The following is a 22,359-nucleotide window of genomic DNA, read 5'->3' as shown; positions in this document are numbered from 1 at the left end:
CCTAGATAACTTAAGTCTAACTGGCACCTCAATTTAATTGTAAAAGCTGTGAGGTGAATCGGTGTACGTCAGATTGTTGTAAATACGTTTAGATTTAATATATGTTTAGGCTCTAACTGGTACATCAATTTTATTGTAAACTTATGAGTTGGTCAACAGTACTGCAATGGTAGTTCGTAAGTTAGATTTTTTATCTGGATATTATTGTTTTTGTCCCCTCTAATTCTATAAAATTGGGGTCGATATAATATTTGTAATAGGAATACTTTTAATTTTACTGTAAATAAAATCCTGTGGATGAGTTGTGATGAACATTGAGAAAGTTGTACGTCGTAAAATCTTAATTACAAAAATGTTTGTGTGCAAGTCGCTTCGAGTGGTCAAGAGGGACGGAGAGTGGCTGGGGCTGCGTGGAGAGGGAGAGACATAACAGGACTACCTACCTGGAGCTGTCGCGTGTCTCGCTCCCTCCTGGTCCTGTCTCTGTCGCACTCTCCCACCACCTGGCGGGACAGACGGCGAAGCGATCAGCTGAGGGCAACTACGAGCCCTACTCGCGTGAAAGGGAAAGTTGCAGGGGAGCCTCTGTTGACGTCACTCGCCCCAGCTGAGCCTACGGCCAGTCTCAGGGGCCACGCTGCGCTAGCTGACAGCTGCGTCATCAGACACACCCCACAGCAGGCATCACAGTGGTAGCTGCTGCTGACGTCACTCGCCCAAGCAGAGTGGGCTGGCCACCTCCGTAGCCACGGCGCGCCAGTCAACAGCTGCATCATCAGACACCCCCACGGCAAGCATCGGCGGACAAAGCTCACCTGAAGTTGGGTAACCCCTGAGGCGAAGCAGCGGACTATGGCGCTGAAGCACCTATATGCAGCGGGGAATGACGACCGGATGACTGTCAGCCTGGTCTCCGGTAGCCCTCGCTGTCATTATAGTTGTCGAGATACTGTGGGACTGATGAATGATATGTTTCAAACTGCTCTGTCGTGAAGGAGAGAAAGGAACTGTTTACGAGATAAGATTGCTGCCAAGACTAAGGTACCTACGAACAATTATTTACTCGGTGTACCGCTAAGTAGGCATAAAGTAAAGTAGTACTGAGACAGGCGCCATTGTGAATGGTTCGACAAAGGAAAAAAATGAACTCACAGGCAATACGATTGTGATGACCGAATGAAAACGTAGAGCATTATGAACTCGCCTAGTTTACCGGTGATCCATAGCTCACGTCACAGTAATGTTGAAAGTTTACTGACAAAGGTTAAACTGAGGAGTTTTGTTCAGAGATAATCTGGATGGTGATAGGCACAGGTGGCGGAGCTGATGAACAGATGTAAGCAGGATGTTACGTCGTGTTTCGCGAGGTACATGATCACATAAACAGACGGCGTACGGAGTCACCGGCACTTGAATGTGAAGTTAGGTTGTCCTCAAAGTATCTTCGGGAGAATGCCCTCCCCATCGCCCTAGCCTGTGGTACATTGTCGATGGGTGTGTGACTATAAGAAAGTAGGCAAGTGCATTTTGTTTTATTTTCAGGTCCATCCATTTTTGTAACAACTTTCCTCTGATCTAATGTTTCCCACTATTTTGCACGTTTGGTTTAGTGCTATGTGGCACAGTGTTGTGCTGGGATCATTTATCTTTGATAGTTCAAGTGAAGTTTCCCGTTGACGTTTTCTGTCATGTTCATTTCGAATCTGTCAACAGGTTAGGTTAGTGGTTCTTCAATTTTATTATGTAGCTGAAGTATGTCTTTTGTTGTGATTTCTGTACTATGCACAGTGTTTCTACCATTGCAGATAACTTATTTTCTTTGTGTATCTAGGTTATGAACTTAGTTGTGACGTGCACAATGTGGGCGTTGCCCCATATAGTTGACAAGCTTTTGTCTTTGTTTGTGTAATAGGGTAACATTTTATTTTAATATCAAATAACTTGTGTTCCTATAATTGTCATCGTTTCTTGATGTTCCTTTGTGTGAATTAGGATAGTTCTATTGTAATTTGATGAACATAACTTTATTGAAAGGTGTTCTTCTATTTCGTGATGTTTGTGGTATTACCTGGAAAAAACTTTATACTCCATTATAGAAGTACAATTTCACGAACTTGGTATGTCACGTGAATTTTCAGTTTTGCACTTGCATCATAGCTAGATAAGTAAAATCAGTTGTCTTTAAGGTGTGTTTGAAAAATGCTTTGATAATTGATCGCTAAGACACGGACGTCTTGATGTGGTATAGTATTGTGTCGTTCCATGACAATATTTTGTTTTGTTTTTCCCTTGGTGTAAAACGGGCGCCCACTGAATTTTGTGCCTAATTTATTTGTTGATATTGCACTTTTCACTCAGATTTTTAAGTGTATGTCAACACCATTTGATTTTGCAAATGACAATTCTGTGGTTCATTTTAACTTAAATTTTCATCACGAGATGAATGATTTTGAATGCTCATCACTTCTTTGCCTAGGATGTTATATTAGACATTTCCTATGTTATTCACTTGCTATGTTGTTTAAATGCCATCGCCTTAGGCCAAGTGGCCGCATATTTGATCCGCTCGTAGCGGGAATATTCGTTCATGCCAGAGAGCAGAACGTTGAAAATTTTTTCATCCTTTTCTATAGCACAAACTGTTGTTTGCAATTGTTTCCATTTTCTTTTTACGTAAGCATAGAACATAGCATTGATAAAAGAAATGAACCAGAATTGTCCTCCCATGAGAACATTCCGGATCATTCTTTCCATCCACGCATGGGGTGATGAAACGGTACAGTAGTCTCTGCTCTATAAGCAGCAGGTTTCGCTGCTCGCTCGCACTGAGAAATACAGAGGCGGCTCTGCCGCCAATTTTATTGCATGACGCTGTTGGCCGCGGGTGCAACAGAACCCATGTGGACAGGTGGAAAGAAATGGGTCAGGCTTCATAATACATATTTATGTGACGTGTATTATGCATTGGTTATACTTGAATGTGAATCTGCACATAAATTTTCGTAATCCTCCTCACTTTCCTATAAAGCGTGGCCAAATCTTAGTTGGGAAGTAGTTCTGTAGAATAGTCGTGCCAACCTTACTCCTGGGTAGGGGATCAGAGACATTACAGGCAGGTAACAGTCAAAGACGTTCCAGTGTCACAAGATTTGGGGTGGAGTGGTTGGTCATGGCCAAGTATTTCGACCATCCCCTCCACCGGGGCCCAGGAAGACCTCCGGGTGCCCGCCATATTCGAGGAGTGTCACAGAAGACGGGTAAGTGAGCAGACGTGCCCTCAGTGCGTCTGTCTCAATGTTAACGCATGGAAGAGAAGTATCTGAATATTTGTGCTAATTCTTTTATTTCTAGCTTCGGATTGTGTAAGGAAATGAATGTTCTCGTTTAATTTCGAAAATTTGATCCCTGTGCTAATGTATCTGGTCCGTGGTTTGCCCTCACACAGTGGGTGTCCCATGTAAAATATTGGGAGACTCTGGTGGTATACATTTGGCCAACGCAATTCCGTCTTACCTGTAGAAATGTGCGTGCAGATTAGTATAAAATATACCTTAGCTAGAAGTTGTGAAACTGTAATACCTGTAAACTTGAACAGTTGCTGCAATCGCTGTAGAGTAAATTGATAATATTTAAAATAAATAGGTAATCAATTGTCATCAATCTTTAACATGCCTTAAAAATCACAAAGAAGTAAAGTTAAAGGACTTCATTTAAAATAAGATATAGAATGTAGGGAACCACACATCAGCGTGAGAGCCGTCCAGCCCCTTTTCCAGTACAGTACAGTGAGGGCACGCTCTCTAGGTAGCGCTCTCAAGCTTTCCTCCCCAGTTATGCGTTGCGCAATTTTCATTCAGGGCTTGACGGCATCAATTATCATCTAGCGTCTCTAGGCAAGGTGGTTTGACGGGAAACTTTCAATGTGAGGTTCTATTCCCCTTACATACATACAAATATTTATTTTGTAACAAATGTCCACTGCATAGTGTGGTTATTGTGGTATACTACCTTTAGTAGGAATTTTTTTGTACATAGATTCCTTAAAACTAATCACTGTTATTGCTACATAGTATGTGCCGTTATTGTTACCTTCAAGACATATAAAAATGTTTGCAGGGAATGTCCACTGCATATAGTTGTTGTATATTACTTTTAACATCAATTTCTTGCACAATATCAATGTAAATAAGATTACGTTTCTGTCACTATGACAAACGTCCTTTTGTAAATGTTTTTAACTTAGCGTCAGACTAATCTATCGCCTGAGAGGACATACGTTCTGCATCCACGAGAATCCCATGATTGCGTTTGAGTTAGAGTGGACTACCACCTGACGTAACGAGTAGCCTGAGTCTACGTAAATATAATTGAAACTCAGACTGAACTGTCACCTGACATAACTGGTCAGAGTCTACGAGAATATAACGAAAGTCAGTGTCAGCTACCTTCTCACGTAAAATTTGTCCTATAACGAAGTGAATATCAAGACTTTTAATGTATGTCAGTGTGAGCTACCATCTGACAATGTGTGTTCTATGACTGATACAATATCATAATTGTAACTCAATGTTAGTGTGGGTTATCACCTGACTTTACATACATTTTACAATCGATACTACCATGGCTCATTGTGTCCCATCACCTGATGCCCATTCTTCTTCAATCTTATTGTACTACTGATGACTATTAAAGTCAGTGTGTTCTATCACCTGATGTGATATGTATTGTACAATGGATATTATTTGTGGCTCAGGGTTTTTCTTCACCTGAGGCCCCACATTTTACTGCAGTTTCCAATTAGACTCAATGTAAAGTTTCCTAAAGTGACATGTCTTCTTAATTTGCCATTGTGAAAAACTCGGCGTGCACTCTAGATCTACTAAAAGATAGTCGTGGTAACTGAAAGTCAATATATGCCATCACATGATACTTTAAATAATAGTAGAATTAAATATAAAATGTATCTTCTTGTATTATTTCACTGGCATTAAGAGTTCTTTGAGACATTTATGCACATTTGCTGTTAACTTCTAGCAGATATTTAACTGTTGTATGTATTTTACCTCACGTTCCACATTTCTGTTAGATAAAGTTTGATGTTATTTGAGGTATTTTACCTCATATTTCTGTGCTTCTGTTTTGTTACTTTTAATACTATTTCATACACTCCTCATTAGAAATCTAAATATATTCTGCATTTTACCCCACATTCTACATTTCTGTATTATAACTTTCGATTTTATTTTGAGACAATTCAATTTCGAAATCAAAATACCTTACGTATTTTACTTCATTTTCTTCTGTTCTGTAAATTTTGACAGTATTTGATACACATTCTCTTAATAATTTAAATGTCTAATGTCTTTGCCCTACATTTATGTGATTCTGTTTTGTACATTTTGATGTTCTTTGATTCACTGCGATTTGACAATCTATTGATATTATGCATTTTACTTCCCTATATTACTATTGGTAAATTTTATTGCTGTGTAATATTCTTTTAATTGGAATACTATGTATGTTTTGTATTGTATCTTAAATGGTATTTTTTATGAAATTCGTGAGGAAATATGTGCTAACTGCACAGATCCCCCCACAAAATTCTGGTCATCCAGACCAGGGGTTATGAAAGGTACATGCTAAGGTCTGATCATGGTAGATCCAGAAAATAAGTCGGTAGTTGCCAAAGGCATGGTGGATGAATATATCTCAGGAGTCTCGGCTAGGTGCCCGGAAGAAGCAGACGTGTGGTGATAGCTTTAAGGTGGTACACACACTCACTGTGCAGTTACACTGAGCAGACTTCAGCATGAAAATGAGAGAAGATATATAATGATTTCAAAAATGGTTTTTGTTAGATAATGTTCAGAGTTAGGATTTGTATGTCTTAGGTTTGACGCAATAAGTGTTCTGTAAAAAATTTTTGATTCTGCTACAAAAGTCTTGTAAATGGTAGTTTTTGTGTATGACATAAAATTTTAGCAATATACATATTTCGAGATCAACGTTGTTTAATTCTAACAGTCCGAATCATAATCCACATCTTTTGCTTGTATTGAATATGAAAATCAGTAGTAAAGTTACCCACCAATGAAAAAAGTAAAGAAAGTGAGTCCTCTATGCAATATGTATGTGCATTTCATAGTTTGAAATCGATTTTGGTGTAACTAAAGTTATCAGAGCAAAGTTATTTCAAATAAATTTTATGCCATTGCACAACTGGCATTATTCAATGCAAGATATAATTTCATTAAGTAAACATCAGGACCAAAAGTTAATTTTTCAGTATCATATTAATGTCACTGCACAAACGGCATTATTCTCTTAAACTTGATTGCTGAGTCAAATACATGATTCATTTCTGGCAAAATGGAGGAGTGCAAGAAACAAGTTCGCAGATGCTGTCAGATGGTTTGTTGAATAACTTGGAACAATCTTAATATTGATACTTCCCCTGATTAAAAATGAAACAATTTTGGTTAGTTACTTTCAAGATATTAAGCTGATGAGAGCAGATACTAAACTTTTCAATTCATTCGTCAGGACAGCGCAAACGCAATACAAATTACCAAAAAATTATGCGTCCTAGGGACGTGCATTTTTTATTTATAAATATAACATTGCAGCAATACATGTACAGAAAATTGAAATTGTGAATATCTGGTCAATACTGCAAATTATTGAAGTCCTTTAAGAGCAAAAATGAAGGGAACTGACGTGTGACTACTTATGTACAGAGAGCTTTTAGTCATAATTCTAAGAATGTCCGTGTGTGTTGTGAAATGTAAACAAAATTTAATAAGTTCACCAGGTGAGAAACTAACAGAAAATAGAGAAAACAAATGAAGAAAGCAAAACAAAAGGGATACTTCTAGCGAAGGTATTCATTGCAAGTGAAGGGTCCTCTGATACCCGTATAATATTGCAACTGATAAAGTGGTGGCAAAATGTTCGCTGTACTTCGGTGAACAGTGCAGTCGTTGCTGACATTCCCGCAGGTAGACCATGTACTGCACCACGTCACTCTGCTGTAACTCAAAAATGAAGTAGGCAGTGTGTCCCAGTAACCAGGCCACGGCATTGCACTTCATTCTTGTGTGCAGTTTAAAGTCGGCAAATAGAGTCCGCATTGGTGTCACACTGGAAGGTGCAGTCTGGTAGATAAGCCCCATCAGCAGTCGGTATAACTCCCACACTCTCCACACATAGCGGCACTGTATCCAGTGGTCTCTGGTGTCTGCATCTCCACACTGGCTGCATTCGTTCGTCTGACTGAGGTGAATGAATGTCTGCTAGTCCTTTCTCAGTCGGAATGGTGTCATTGACGACTCTTCACCACAGCAAACAGATGTCCGTTGGTGGGAATGAGTTGTTAGCATTAACCCATACCTGCTTCCAGACGACCGTTGGCATCCGTATTTCCAATTTGTGCCCTTGTGGACAGCCTAGGAGAGCTTCATAGATCCGTCGAGCGGACGTATTCCGATCCGATCTGTAGCCGCCTCCAAGACATAAATGCGTGGGAGATAAAATTCCCGGACGTAGGACATTATGAACGGGATGCCCACTATTGAAATTGGAGCGCCTTGTGACAGAGACTAGTATCGATCCAATATGGCTGCTGCTGTCCCGTTCGGATGTTCGGTCTGCAGCGTCGCTGTTGGGTGGATGAGGAGCGCCGTGAACTTCCGCTGGAAGTCGATCAATCCCAGTCCCCCAAGTGATCGATCGAGGACGCAGGCGGTGGTTCGCTCTTTGAAGGTGGAGTGTGGCCACAGCATCCAGTACACTGCTTTCATAATCGAATTACCGAGAAGTTTCAGGGCAGTCAGCAGCTAGGTGCCGCGCCGCGCGTGGCAACAGCACAAACCTCTTGACGGTGTTGAGTCGTCTCCACGTGAGTGTTCGCATTTTCTGAGTGCAGGCACACACCTGCAGTCCCAGCAATTTGTGCTCCTGGAAGATCTTGTACCACCGGCGTTAGTCATCAGGAAGGTGCAGACAGTGGAAGCAGGACAGTTTTATGTTTGTTAATTGCAGCTCCAGATGCACGTTCATAGATATTCAACACTTGGCGTGTGGATTCTGTGTGTCTCGTGTCAGCCAGAAATACGCAGACGTCGGCCACGTAGGCGACGTAGCGGAGAGTGGTGATGTGAAGAGGTACTCCACTGATTGGATTTCCTAAGGCAGTCACTAGCGGGTCCATAGCCAGCACAATGAACATGGATAACGGGTATCCCTGACGTACAGAGCGATACAGCGGGATAGAAGGGGTACAGTCTCCATTTATTGCCACCACAGAATTGGAACCCGTGGGTATATTCCTGACTACATCGGTAAAATGTAGTCCAAATCCCATTCTTTCCACGACGCGAAAGATGTACACGCGACTAATGCGGTCAAAGGCACTAGCGAAGTTGACCGAGAGTATCCCAATCAGGCGTCTGGGCCCTGCCACATAGGTAACGATGTCTCTGTACGCAGATGCTGTGTTGAATGTGGTCCTTTGAGCAACTCCTCACGACTGGTAGGGGCTGATCACTTTGTTCACGATTGCTCTTAGTTTGAAAGCCACACACCGCGCCACGAGCTTGTAGCTGGCGTTTAATAATGTTATTGGTCTCAGGTCTTGTGCTCGACACCTACGTCGAACCTTGGGAATTAATACTACTCGACCTTTTAAAAACTAACTGGGTAGTCCCTACACCACATCCACTGAGTATTTCACTAACTAGTTGTGTAAAATGTTCACCAAAAAGTCCCAAAATTTTACATAAAATTCAACTGGAATTCCATCGGGTCGCAGTGGCTTTCCATTGGGACACGATTTTAAAACGGAGGTGATATCGGAGTCATCGAGGCTACTGTGGAGATCGTGCAACAGGTATCTCGTGGTCGCTGGGTCATCGTCGAGGGTACTGAAGGTCGAGGTAAAATTGTCGGGATGGTGCGTATCTATATCAGCTCTTTCAGTGAGGTCGACTCCTGTTTGTCAGCACACACTCCACGTGGTTTTGTTTCGCCATTCGCCTAGTGAAATGTATACTGAGGCATCTTCATCATTTAATAGACTTCCCCCCAGGGGATCCACAACTCTTTTGTGGATACGTGCATAGCGAGCACGGGGCCCCGAGCTAATGTGGCCTTCCTTCTTTTCCGGGCTGCATACCTTCCCTTTCCGCATCCTTCCCCATCCCCTGTCTTCGCCCCCCCCCCTCACCTCTGGCTCTTTCCTTCCCTTTCTCCCCCTCTGGGAGTATGGTTTGTGCCTACGTCCGGAGACGGACGCTTGTAAATGTATTGCATTCTTCGCCTTCCTTGCTTGTATGTCTTCTTCCTTCCTTTGTCCTTCTCTTTCCCTTACCTCTTCTCTTTACCCTTTTCTCCGCTGCGGCGTTTGAGACCCCCTCTTCTTTCCTTTCCCTTTCTCTTTCTTCCTCCCTGTGCGTGTCTGAAGGCCGACCCACGCACTTCCATGCGTAGCCGGTGACGGGGTAACGCGTAATTCCCCGCCCCGGGTAGACAGGTAGGACACATACGTACCCCCTGGTAACGGCCAGGCCCAGGGAGGGGTGATTACCCGAGCTGATACCTTCCGAAAGTGCCGATTGGTCCCTCTGTCCGTTTGTCGGGAGGTGTGACCTGAGGTGTGAACAATCACCTAAGGCGCGAGTGCCCTCAGAGAGGGCCCCAACAAGGGAGGAGCGCGCCATCGGAGACGCCGGTAATCATGGGGGATTCTTCCGCAATGGTTTCCTCACCTTCCACTATGTCTGCTCACAAGCGTAAGTTCACTGAGTCTCAGCCACAGACAGTTCTTCCATCGTTGCCACAGTTCCTTGTTGTTTCTCGGTCTGACGAAGGTCACGACTTCTCCACGGTCAACCCTTTCATTATTCAGAAAGGTGTCGACGCAATTGCAGGTCCTGTAAAGTCTTGTTCCAGATTACGGAATGGCACCCTGTTGTTAGAAGCAGTCAGTGCCCTCCAGGCACAAAACTTGCTGCGTACCTCACTACTACACACCTTCCCTGTCCGGGTGGAACCGCACCGTACTTTAAATTCCTCGCATGGAGTCGTTTATACACGCTCCCTTGATGGCTTGCCTGACGAAGAAATTCAGCACTACCTGTCTGACCAGGGCGTAACGGCTGTTCGTAGGGTTATGAAGAGGGTTGACACAAACATCATTCCAACCCGCACTGTCTTCTTGACATTTGACAAAGTTCAACTCCCATCAACAATTAAAGCAGGCTATGAGATAATTTCCGTTCGCCCTTACATCCCAAACCCTACGCGTTGCTATCGGTGTCAGCGGTTCAATCACACCAGCCAGTCCTGTTCCAATCCGGCCAAATGTGTTACGTGTGGCCAGGATGCCCATGAGGGTGCTCGTCCACCTCCATCCCCTCGCTGCATCAACTGTATGGGTGACCACGCTGCTTCCTCTCGAGATTGTCACGTTTTTAAGGACGAAAAGCTCATCCAGGAAATCAGAGTTAAGGAAAAGGTGTCGACCTTTGCTGCTCGAAAATTATTCGCCAGTAGACAGCCCACCGTGCCTCAGAAAGGAAAATACAGCACTGTCCTTGCTTCTCCTCGGCCAACAAAGGAGGCGGCCACGCAGACTTGCGACCTCACATTTAGTACCACGGTCGTCAGATCGGCCAGCGCCAAGATCGCCCGTTCAACCTCCCCGCTTTCGCCTGCCCACTCTATGGCTCACCCTTCGTCGGGTTCTGCTAAATCTCGAGCCCACAAGTCAGACACGAAGTCTTCGAAAAAAGAGCATACTCGTGAAGAGTTTTTACGTATGGCAACTTCCCAACCATCGGTTCCTCCTTCATCTAAACATCATACTTCCAAGAAGGCTCCAAAGAAACCCAGTTCCTCTCCTTCTCCGCCAAGGCGTGTCCCATCTACAGCACCATCTGGCGGAAATCGCCCTCGGCCATCTTCTGTGTCGCCAAGGCGCACTACTGGTGGCCGGTCAACCGGCCGATCGCTGTTGGCAGGAGCTGCTCCTGACCAACCTATGGATCAGGATCTTCTGCCTTCGGCTGAATGCCATTCCATGCTGTCGGTCGCAAGCTCTGAGCAGTCGTTGAGTTGACAGCCACCTTGGTCACAGTCCTCAATTTTCTGTTCACCCTATGTCCATTATCCACTGGAATATCCGCGGCATTCGAGCCAATCGGGATGAATTGTCGATCCTCTTACGATCCTACTCGCCAGTCATCTTCTGTCTTCAGGAAACAAAGCTGCGTCCCCATGACCGCTTTGTTCTCCCTCATTTTCAGTCCGTCCGATATGACCTCCCCTCTGTTGAAGGCACCCCAGCACATGGAGGACTCGTGATTCTTCTCCATGAAACTCTCCATTATCACCCAATCCCCTTAAACAGTTCCTTCCAAGCTGTCGCCGTCCGTCTTTCTCTTTCTGGATACACGTTCTCTCTTTGTACTATATACATTCCATCGTCCACACCAATGGCACGAGCTGATCTCCTTCATCTTCTTGGTCAGCTTCCACCCCCCTCTTTGTTGGTTGGGGACTTCAATGCCCACCACCCGCTTTGGGAATCTCCACATCCTTGTCCACGTGGCTCCCTATTGCTAGACGTCTTCCACCAAGCGGATCTAGTTTGCCTCACCACTGGGGTCCCCACATTTTTGTCTGCCTCCACGAGAAATTTATCTCATTTGGGTCTTGCCGTCGGTACTGTTCCGCTAGCTCGGCGCTTCGAATGGTTCGCCCTTGATGATACACACTCGAGTGACCACTTTCCATGTGTCCTTAGACTGCAGCCTCAACTGCCATATATGCGCCCGCGACGCTGGAAGTTTGCCCAAGCCGATTGGACACTTTTTTCGTCTCTAGCGACATTCGATGACCGTCGCTTTCCCAGCGTCGACGATGTATTCTTACAGCTGCGGAACGTTCAATACCACGCACCTCCGAATTGCCCCGGCGCCCCCCAGTTCCTTGGTGGAACGAGGCATGCCGTGACGCAATACGTGAGCGGCGACGTGCTCTTCGCATTTTCCGTCACCATCCTACTTTGGCCAACTGTATCAGCTATAAGCAGCTCCGTGCGCGATGCCGTCGCGTCATCCGCGATAGCAAGAAGGCAAGCTGGAAATTTTTTATTAGCTCATTTAACACCTTCACTCCCTCCTCGGAAGTTTGGAGTCGGCTTCGACGGTTCTCAGGCGCGCCTAGTTTCTCCCCGGTCTCTGGGCTCACTGTCGTGCATGATACCTTAGTGGACCCCGTCGCAATTTCTAACTCATTGGGTCAGCACTTTGCTGAGATTTCGAGCTCTTCCAATTACCCGCCAGCATTTCTCCCGAAGAAACGTGCAGCGGAAGTGCGACATCTTGCTTTCTCCTCTGAAAATCACGAAAGCTACAATACTGTTTTCTCCTTGCGGGAACTCCAACATGCCCTCTCTTCTTCTCGCTCCTCCGCTCCAGGACCGGATGGTATCCATGTCTAAATGTTACTGCATTTATCAACCCATAGTCTGCGTTACTTCCTTCGCCTTTATAATCGAATTTGGACCGACAGTACTTTTCCCAGACGATGGCGGGAAGCTATCGTCGTTCCCGTTCCGAAACCTGGAAAGGACAAACATCTCCCCTCGAGATATCGCCCCATTTCTCTCACGAGTAGTGTCTGTAAGGTTTTAGAGCGTATGGTGAATTACCGTTTAGCTTGGTGGCTGGAATCCCGCAGTCTTTTAACACCTGCCCAATGCGGATTCCGAAAGCATCGTTCTGCAGTTGACCATCTTGTTGCTCTCTCCACTTATATCATGAACAATTTTCTCCGGAAACGCCAAACAGTAGCAATATTTTTTGATCTGGAGAGAGCATACGATACCTGTTGGAGGACAGGCATCCTCCGCACACTGTTCTCTTGGGGCTTTCGAGGCCGGCTGCCCCTTTTTCTTCGCGAATTTATGGCAGAGCGCACATTTAGGGTGCGGGTGAACACTACTCCCCCGTACTTTCTCCCAAGAAAACGGGGTACCCCAGGGCTCCGTGCTAAGTGTTGTACTTTTTGCCATCGCCATAAATCCAATTATGGATTGTCTCCTTCCTGATGTCTCGGGCTCCATCTTTGTGGACGATTTTGCGATCTACTACAGCTCTCAACGGACAAGCCTTATTGAACGACGTCTTCAAGGATGTCTCGATCGCCTCCACTCGTGGAGCATCGAAACCGGCTTCCGTTTCTCACCCAGTAAGACCGTTTGTGCTAATTTTTGGCGACGTAAGGAGTTTCTTTCGCCCTCCTTACATCTAGGTCCTGTCAACCTTCCGTTTTTCGACGTCGCTAAATTCTTGGGTCTTATGTTTGACAGAAAAAAGTGCTGGTCCTCCCACGTTTCCTATCTTTCGGCTCGCTGTCTGCGTTCCCTTAACACCCTCCGTGTCCTGAATGGTACCTCCTGGGGAGCGGACCGAGTGGTCCTTCTCCGCCTCTATCGCGCCTTGGATTATGGAAGCATAGTCTACTCCTCTGCTCGGCCGTCTATTCTTCGGCGTCTCGACTCTATCCACCACCGTGGATTACGTTTAGTGTCTGGAGCTTTTTACACCAGCCCTGTGGAAAGCCTTTATGCTGAGACTGCTGAACCTCCGCTGCCCAATCGGCAGGCAGTCCTTCTGAGTCGTTATGCTAGCCATCTGTCTTCCATGCCTGCTAATCCAGCCCATGACCTTTTTTTCGACGCCTCCTTTGATGTAGGGTATGCAGGCCACTCCTCCTCCCTACTACCCCCGGGAGTCCGCTTCCGTCAACTGCTCCATTCTCTTTCCTTCCGCTTTCCTAAAACCTTCTTGACAACTTGGGGTACAGCACCGCCTTGGCTCCGTCCCCGGATCTACTTGCTCCGTGACCTATGTCAATTTCCCAAGGATGGTACCCCTACACTTGTTTACCGTTGGGCATTTGCTGCTCTATGTGCACAAATGACTGACGCCACATTTATTTACACCGACGGCTCGAAAACATCGTTAGGTGTAGGGAGTGCCTATATTGTTGGCGACACCCCAAATCACTTTCGGCTTCCCGACCAGTATTCGGTTTATACTGCGGAGCTTTACGCTGTTCTCCAGGCTGTCCACTACATCCGCCGCCATCAGCGGATACAGTACGTAATCTGCTCAGATTCTCTCAGCTCTCTCCTCAGTCTCCAAGCTCTTTACCCTGTGCACCCTCTGGTCCACCGGATTCAGGACTGTCTGCGCTTGCTCCACCTGGGGGGCGTCTCGGTGGCGTTCCTCTGGCTCCCGGGACACGCTGGTATCTGTGGGAATGAGGCGGCCGATATAGCGGCCAAGGCTGCAGTCTTTCTTCTTCGGCCAGCTATTCAGTCGCTTCCCTTCACCGATCTACGGAGCGGTTTATGTCGCCAAGTTGCTCATTTATGGCATGCGCATTGGTCAATACTTCCCCATAATAAATTGCGGGAAGTGAAAGCCCTTCCTTGCGCTTGGACCTCTTCCTCCCGAACGCGTCGTCGGGAGGAGGTAATTTTAGCTAGACTCCGGATAGGGCACTGTCTTTTTAGCCATCGACATCTTTTAAGCGGCGATCCTCCCCCACTCTGTCCCCACTGCTCTCAGCTGTGGACGGTCAGACACCTTTTAATTGAATGCCCCTATTTTAATCCGTTACGCTCCCGTCTACAGCTATCGCCTGATCTATCGTCGATTTTAGCAGATGACACGCGCTCAGCCGACCGCGTTCTCCAGTTTATTAGTGACAGTGAAATGACTTCAGTCATTTGAAGCTTTTTTTTTGGGGACAACCAACCCCTTTCTGTAGTGGATTTTTAAGCATTCCTTCTGCTTTTAGTTTCTCAAATTTTATGACTTTGTTCCCATTGCTGCTGGTTTTAAATTTCGGTTTATTCCTGTTTCCTAAGTCACGGGCTGGGCGCTAATGACCATAGTTTTGCGCCCTAAAACCACAAACAAAAACAAAAAAAAAATTTAATAGACTTGTGGGGGGGGGGGGGGCGGCGACTACGTATCAAGTCCTTTCGCCGGTTCACGATGGAGACTCAGGACGTGGTTTTTGGTTTTGTTAAGCCTCAGATGGAGGTGAGCGTTATCTTTAACAGCAGCTACGAATGCATCCATGAGGCACTGTTGATAAGTCCAGTGTCTTTCTCTTCCAATAGGTTGCCTCCCTACAGTACCTTTTTACAGCTGTTAGTAGCTCCAGCTTTGCTACCGCGACCCATCAGGCTGGAGTCGAGGGGTAGTGATTTACCTTCGAAGACACTGCCGCCACACAAAAAGGATGTCCGTGTGGATGTTCGCAACGCCTAGGTGGGTGGTATTTAGTTTCCAATAACTCTGTAGGCGCATAGTACACGGGTAAGCACAACGATCGCTGAAGGTGACAGGAAGGACTTGAATGCCGAGCAAGTTTTGGGTCAGTTGGCGAGAAACATAAATTCGATCAATACGGCTAGCATCGGTACTATATGTGTGTGTGTGTGTGTGTACTGCGTCATATGAAGGTTAAAATGACGCCATGTGTCTATCAAGTCTGTCTTATTAATAAGATGCTTAAGCTCGGGACATCGGTAAGGTGCCGGTATTTGGTCCACATCTGCTGTCACACAGTTAAAGTGTACGCTAATGACTGTGGGGTAATTTGTTGCTAGAAGGGGGTGACTTCCTCGTTGAAAAACTGTGTCCTGACACGTTGGTTGAAGGTGCCAGAGGGAGTTTACACGTTGATAAATTGTATCCCTTGAATTACACACGCGATAGCACGACAGTTAGGTAGGAGTTGAACGTGTGTTGCTTCCAAATCGGATTTGTGCATGATCGCAGTGACACACTTGGTTCCCTGATCGATATAACCTCATAACCAGGTCTACTGTGAAGGACTGGCATCGATACTTCTTGAAAGAAAATAACGTCGTATGCGCCATGACATATAAAAGTTGTTAAAGACAAGACCTTGTGAAATCGTGTAATTGTATTTATATTTACTGTTAAGAGTGAAAATGCACCAGTCTGTCTATACTTGGCTGACATTTAAATTGAAGTATAGGTGCTTGAAAACGACGTAATCAAGTGGTATAGGATATTCTTTCAAGAAGTAAGGTAAATTGATTTGAAGATCGCAGGCCATGAATAAGAGTTATGCGGTTGTTATATAAGCACATCGCACTGCAGTACTCTTCCGCAGGAAGCACCCCTTGCCGCGCACTTCGCCCTCTACTACACCAGTTCGTCAACGCCTGATCTTCGAAAACCTGCTGTGGTGTGAGACTAATATCCATCTACTCGAACGTTTCCGTATTAATCTCCGTCGTGTGGGCAGGTTCAGTTACGGGAGCTACTTTTTGTCAGCCGCTCCAGACGTAGTGGTTGCGGCCACAGCAACCGCTTCCTGCTCAACAGTCTCACTGTCTGGCAAGTCTTCTACATGCACTTCCTCACGCATCGCAGGTGGTGGAGGGAGCGGAGGTGCAGTTCCCTGCACAACTTCACTAAGCAGGCGTATGAACTGTCCGCTACCATCGACCAAATTCTCGCGAGGGAGTAGCACAGGTCGCCTACGTGGTCACTTCAGTCTCAGATGTTCCGTGGACTGACAAATCGAACACGTCGGAGGCTGTCCGACGTACGATATTTGCGCGCGTACCCCTGCAATCCTGCAATGTTTATATAGGAGGGCACAAGCTTTCTCAGGTCCATGCACGCACTCCTCACTCCACTATTGACCTGATACCTATATGTACTGGACCATTTCTCATTTGTCAGAGAGAATACCGTCCCATATGCTGATAAAACTCGCGAGATGACCTCGTTCGGACATTCCGGTCGTACATTGAATACCCTTACTTTCCGTACACCATATCCTGATGGCCCCACGTGTACTTTACTGACACTGGCGTCGTTGTGACGGAATCTATGCTCTCCGGCATGTTCTTGTTCGAATTTTTCATACTTCTCCGCATTCACCATTTTTACAAACGGAGAATACAACAGAAAATCAAGTTGATATATATCAGTGTCGACTTCCGGAATTTTCAGATCCTCGAATAACCACTCGTGGATTTCAAACGCCATCGGCCCAAGCGCGTCGCAGTCGAAAACGCATTGAACACTGTTTACTGACCACATTTTGTCAACACGATTATAACAACAAAACGAACAAAAACCACACCAACGAACGCACAAGGAAACAATGCCCGGCATAGAAACAGTGTAGCTTCTACGCCAGCTAGGAATGATTTGAACGACGCTGGCTCCAGCGGCTGCACAGCAGTGCCACGCCGCCGCTAGGTACACCTAGCCGCTAGGTACACCTAGCCGGTAGGTACACCTAGCCGGGAGCTTGCACCGTTCACCGCCTGCTGCGCGCGCGCGCGCGCACGCGTGTGTGTCTGTGTGTGTGTGTGTCCGTTTGCGAGGAGCTAAGGCCGTGCCCAAGGCTGGACGATATTAGACGCCCGAGGCGTGACAGGGGCACTGATCCATGCCCCCATAAGTTATCAGCCTCGTGTAAAGCAGCTGCAAGAGGGGTCCGCCTACACGCCAAAAAAATACTGACGATAATCTTAAAAAAAATAAAAATAACTAGTTGCCGGTGGCGTCGTATCATGTCACGGTCACACATGTGATGGAAGGCACGGTAGAGACGGCGGGATTCACAGGGGAGTAGGACGACCTGTGGGGGTAAAGTAGGATGGTGCGGGTGGATGGCTATAGTAGGGACGTGAGCCTCCACGGCCTCAGACAAGGTCTGCTGGAGAAAGGAAGTGGCATGGGTAAGATCATCAGGGTGGTTTTAGGCGATGGTGTCGCTATTGACCTGGGTAGAGAGGGTATCCAAGTAGGAATTCCAGTTGACATAAGAATAATCATGGACATATTTCGGGGGAGCGTGGATGCGAGGATCAGGATGGGGGCGACTACCGTCTGACACGGTGAGGACAGGGAGATAGTCACTGCCAATAGGGTCAAGGACGTCCACCGCTATGCGACAAAGGAGGTTAGGGGAGGAGAGGACGACATCGGCAGTGGTGGGTCGGCCGCGATGGCAGGTCGGCCGCAGACCTCCACCTGCAACTCAGAAAGCTGATCACTCCAGCACCAGGTGACACCACGCGGCGCTATGCGCCTTGTGGCGTTCCTGACACGTGTCCACAGTGACTGGATGTCGCCTCCGTCTCGTGCGAGGTCACATTCGACGCTGCCGCTAAGATAAGTGGCCAAGTCGGCCCGACTCGGCTTCCTCCCCAGTCGGCGGCGGGCGATGTCGCGGACGGTGGCGTCGTCGCAGTGCAGCATGCGGAAGCCGTGGACGATGGTCGAGATGTCTGCAGCGTCCGTGAGCGGCATCACGCCACATCCTCCCTCTCCCAGCGCGAGGTACAGTTGTTCGGTCGAGGCGAGCTGCAGAAGGGAGAGCCAGGATTTAACAGCCGCTTTAACTGCCTTGTCGAGTGCAGACACTGGTCCCTCGCGTACCGCTCCGCCCCGCATGACAAAGTCAAGCCTGGGGAGGAGGAAGACACGCACAGCGTCAATCTTCTGCCAAGGAGCCAGCAGGGAAGCGTTCAGGAGCTCCAAGTCACGTCGAATTGCCGCGATCGCATCCGTTGGCGTCTGCGAGACTTTGTACCCGGTAGGGACGTAAAGATGAAGGTAGGCGTCACCCTCATCGAGCACGGCTGGTTCTCCCCCTTGCAGGGCGAATACCGTGCCTAATGTCTCGCAATGGCGGATGTGAAGCGTGGCACACTTCGACGGCTTGAAGGTAAGCCCGGCCCACGTCGCCGCCTCACCCACAACATTCAGGAGCGTCTGCATCGCCTCTGAACCCCGCGCTAGAAGCACGATATCGTCCGCATACGCCAGTGCACTCACACTGACGCCGCAAAGCGGAATACCACACTCATTTCTGAGCGAGGTTGCGGCGCGAAGTACCGGCTCCAGCGCGAGGTTAGATGATGGGCGACAGTGGACAGTCCTGCTTGACCCCAGCCTGAATCTCTATCTCCGCCGTTAGCCCGTCAGATGTACAGACGCGGGTGGAGCAACCATTGTACATGTCGACAATTAGATGATTTAATTGCTCTGGTAGTCCAATCCTGCTGAGTACTCCGAGGAGGTGAGCGTGAGGCACTGATCCGAAAGCATTCGCCAGATCAAGCCAAGCAAAGCAAGCTTGGCGTCCCCTGCGTCTTGCATCATCAGTTGCCATCTGTAAATGAAGTTGTGCTCATAGCAGCCTTTGAACCTGCGGAAACCCTTCTGTTCTGGAGAGAGCAGGCTCAGACACTCTGCCGAGAGGGTTATGCGATCCACAACGATTGCAGCAAAGAGCTTAGAGATGGTGGAGATCAATGCTAGAGGCCGCCAATTCGTCATGTCCGAGACGTTCCCTTTCTTGTGGACGAGGACGGTAGTGGATACTTTCCACTGCACTGGAGTCTTCCGCTCTTTCCAGCAGCGCGAGAAGATCTTATCTAGCACACGGCAGCCAGGATCCTCACGCCGCTAGTGCGAGTAGGTGACTCCGTCTGCCACAGGAACAGAATTGCTCGCCTTCTGGAGCCGCTGTTGTACCTCTGTGGCGGGGATAGTCGTTAGGAGCTCCGCGCTGACATCAGGAGGCGTGGTGGCGGCAAAGTCCTGGACAGCGGCTGGTGCATCTGTAACAGAAAAGTCGGTTGTAATATAGATTTTTCTGAAGCGCTCCGTGGGCACGTTGCCATAGATTTGGCAGTACGGCTACATCTCGCCAAGGACGCGCTGCATCGCCTTACGCCGGCCTGCGCGGTACAGCTTATGAATTTCAGATGCTGCATTCGCGTCGTCCCGGCGTTCGGCGGCCGCCGCACGCCGTGCTCCACGTCCACCGCGCTGCCCACCGCGGCCGCGTGTAGGGGGAGGGGGGTTGGCAGCAGCGTCGGCGCGGCCCTGGCTGCGGTGTGCTGCTGATGGTTGCCGTTCTGTTGACCTCCGACCGCCTGGTATGGCGGCTTCGTCTCGGCGATCTTCAGAGATGAAGTCCTCGATCTCGTCGAATGCGTCCCACAGCTGGTCGTGGACGCTCACCAGGGCCGCCAGCCAGCGCCGCTGCCTCTCCGTTAGCCGAGCGCCGGCCGGAGCTGCCTCGGTTGCGCCCTGTTGGGAGGGTACAGGAGGGGCCTGTCAGGTTCGGTGGTGGACGGGCATTCTGCGGTGGAAGATTGGGACTGGGACGGGGTCGGTTTGCTCGAGGTCGCCGTCTCCTCTTAAGGTCGGGACACACATGTCCAGACCGTGTCCGTGCTGAGACACAGCCGAGTATCGGTCGTCACCCGGACAACGAAATACATCACTAAAACAAATTTAGCGGCCCCCACTTGACCGGGCGTGTTTCGCCGTGTTTAATTTTTCACATGACGGACATGGCCTGATGGTAGAATTGTCTTGTGAGCTGTGCAACTGCGCAAGACTGTCTGTGTACAAAACATGGATGTGGAACGACTAATAGAAGAAGTTCGTAAGTTTCCTGTTCTTTACGTTCAGGGAAGTAAAAACTACAGGAATATCGAGTACAAAGACAGTGTTTGGAAGACAGTTGCAACAGATGTACAAGCCAAAGGTAAGATAAAAACTATACAAGTTTTAATACCCAAAAGATATTTATTTACTTTTTATTTTACAAACAAATGTTTGGTTTATGTCATCGTTATATCGCCAAGGCGACATGTTTTCCCATTCCACAGTCCCTTGTGGAGAATTCAGGAATTCTTTGAGTTGTTCTCGTATAGCAAATGCAGCATCTGTTGATCTTCCACGAATTCGAGGTAGCTTTCGAAGATCTCATGATCTTCCGGATCCCTCAGTAGTTTCCTTTTGGTCCATCCTCTGTTCGGGCACCCTATAACCTTCCAATTTTCGAATTAAGTTGTACAGTACACACGCAGCCGTCACAATCATTGTAAGGTTATTAGGATCTCCCTGAAGGATTCTTCTAAATATTCGAAATTTCTGTTGCAATATACCGAATGAATTTTCGGATATTCTTCTTGCCTGACACAAACGATAATTAAATATAACCTTGTCATTTGTTAAGTTCCTGCCAGGATATGGTCGCATCAAGTATGTTTTGAGAGGAAAAGCTTCATCGCCTACAATTACCATTGGAAGTTCAACATCAGTTCTGGGTAAAGTTGTATTCTTTGGGATGCTAAGCGTATTGTTTTCCAGTGACTTTCCAAGGTTTTAATTTACTAGAATGCCTCCATCAGAGTTTTTTCCGTATGCTCCCTTGTCTATTGCAATAATAACATGGGCCAACCAGAGCAAGAAGCACAATGGAATGTTTTTTTGTAATTCCAATAGAGACTTCCTGAGATGTTTGGAGCCTGTATTGTTAAGTGCTTTCCATCTAAAGATGCAAACTGCCATTTTGTCCAAAATTCCTCAGCTATAGCATTCCATTTTTCTTTATTCGGCACAGGCATCACCTCTTCTAACAATAAATCGATAACTGCTCTAGAGGTGTCATGGACGATAGCTCCAACGGCGGATTTTCCCAACCTGTAGCTGAAGGAAATAGTTTTAAAGGAATCTCCTGTAGCAAGGGACCTGAAAAAAATTGAACTGTATAGGATGAGAAATACTGTATAATCTATAAAATATTTGCAGCAGTTTAAACCCTGTAATATAAATATGCGATTTAAAATATCTTTGCTACAGGTGGAATAGAGGAATGCAAAAAAAAAGGGCATCTGTTTGTGACCAACTAAGGAAGACCCTGCAGAAAAGGATAACTGTTTCAGGACAAGCTGCTATTCATCAACATGAAGATCTCTTAAAGTTCCTGCTACCTTACATGGTAGAACGAGAAACAGTTTCCAATGTTCCTTACACGCAAGACAATAATGAGCATAAACAAGAATCAAATACAGACAGATTCCCAAGAGGAGCAGTCTACTGTTGAAAACGAAAAAGTCTTCACAAGAAGACATTGCAGATGAAGAATCGATCACCAAAATCCAGGGTAGTGAAACAGAATTTGATAGAGCACACTCGGCATTCCCAGACGTCCTCAGCTCATTCGTCCATCACTTCAAATAAGAACACGTTTATGAAACCACCACTGAAACGAAAATTTCAGCGTGAGGTTAAAACACAAGAATCTGCATGAAGCTCATCACGTACATTTTGGCAGAAAAAAAGCTGAAAAACAGAGAGAAATACAAAACCCAGTTGATGCTTTTTTTGGCTGGTATAGCACCAGCCCTAAAATCGTTGCATCCACTACTTTTTCATCAAGCTAAAAGTAGGATTTTTTCAGTTGTACAAAACTTTGAAC

The 22,359-nt window shown here is 46.9% G+C and overlaps 1 protein-coding gene across 1 annotated transcript; it reads right to left on the bottom strand.

The window, feature by feature from the left end:
- Positions 1-708: 708 nt before the first annotated feature.
- Positions 709-18,857, bottom strand: LOC124727686 (uncharacterized protein T26G10.4-like). The gene is made up of 2 exons (XM_047248482.1): positions 18,102-18,857; positions 709-867 (listed from the first exon to the last, which is right to left on the bottom strand). Exons 1-2 carry the CDS (start codon positions 18,855-18,857, stop codon positions 709-711), a joined length of 915 nt encoding a protein of 304 aa, XP_047104438.1.
- Between the last annotated feature and the right edge of the window lie 3,502 nt (positions 18,858-22,359).

Source organism: Schistocerca piceifrons, chromosome 1 (genome assembly GCF_021461385.2).
Source record: "Schistocerca piceifrons isolate TAMUIC-IGC-003096 chromosome 1, iqSchPice1.1, whole genome shotgun sequence".
Lineage (NCBI taxonomy): Eukaryota > Metazoa > Arthropoda > Insecta > Orthoptera > Acrididae > Schistocerca > Schistocerca piceifrons.
The sequence above is the reverse complement of the archived record's forward strand: the minus strand, read 5'-3'. Positions and strand labels throughout refer to the sequence as shown.

Excerpts from the sequence above, each read along its gene's own strand:
- LOC124727686 (XM_047248482.1), bottom strand. The coding sequence starts at position 18,857 with ATGCAGACGCTCCTGAATGTTGTGGGTGAGGCGGCGACGTGGGCCGGG. Across the intron at positions 868-18,101 it reads TTTCTGAGTTGCAGGTGGAG|GTGCTTCAGCGCCATAGTCC; the intron begins GTCTGCGGCCGA and ends CGCTGCATATAG.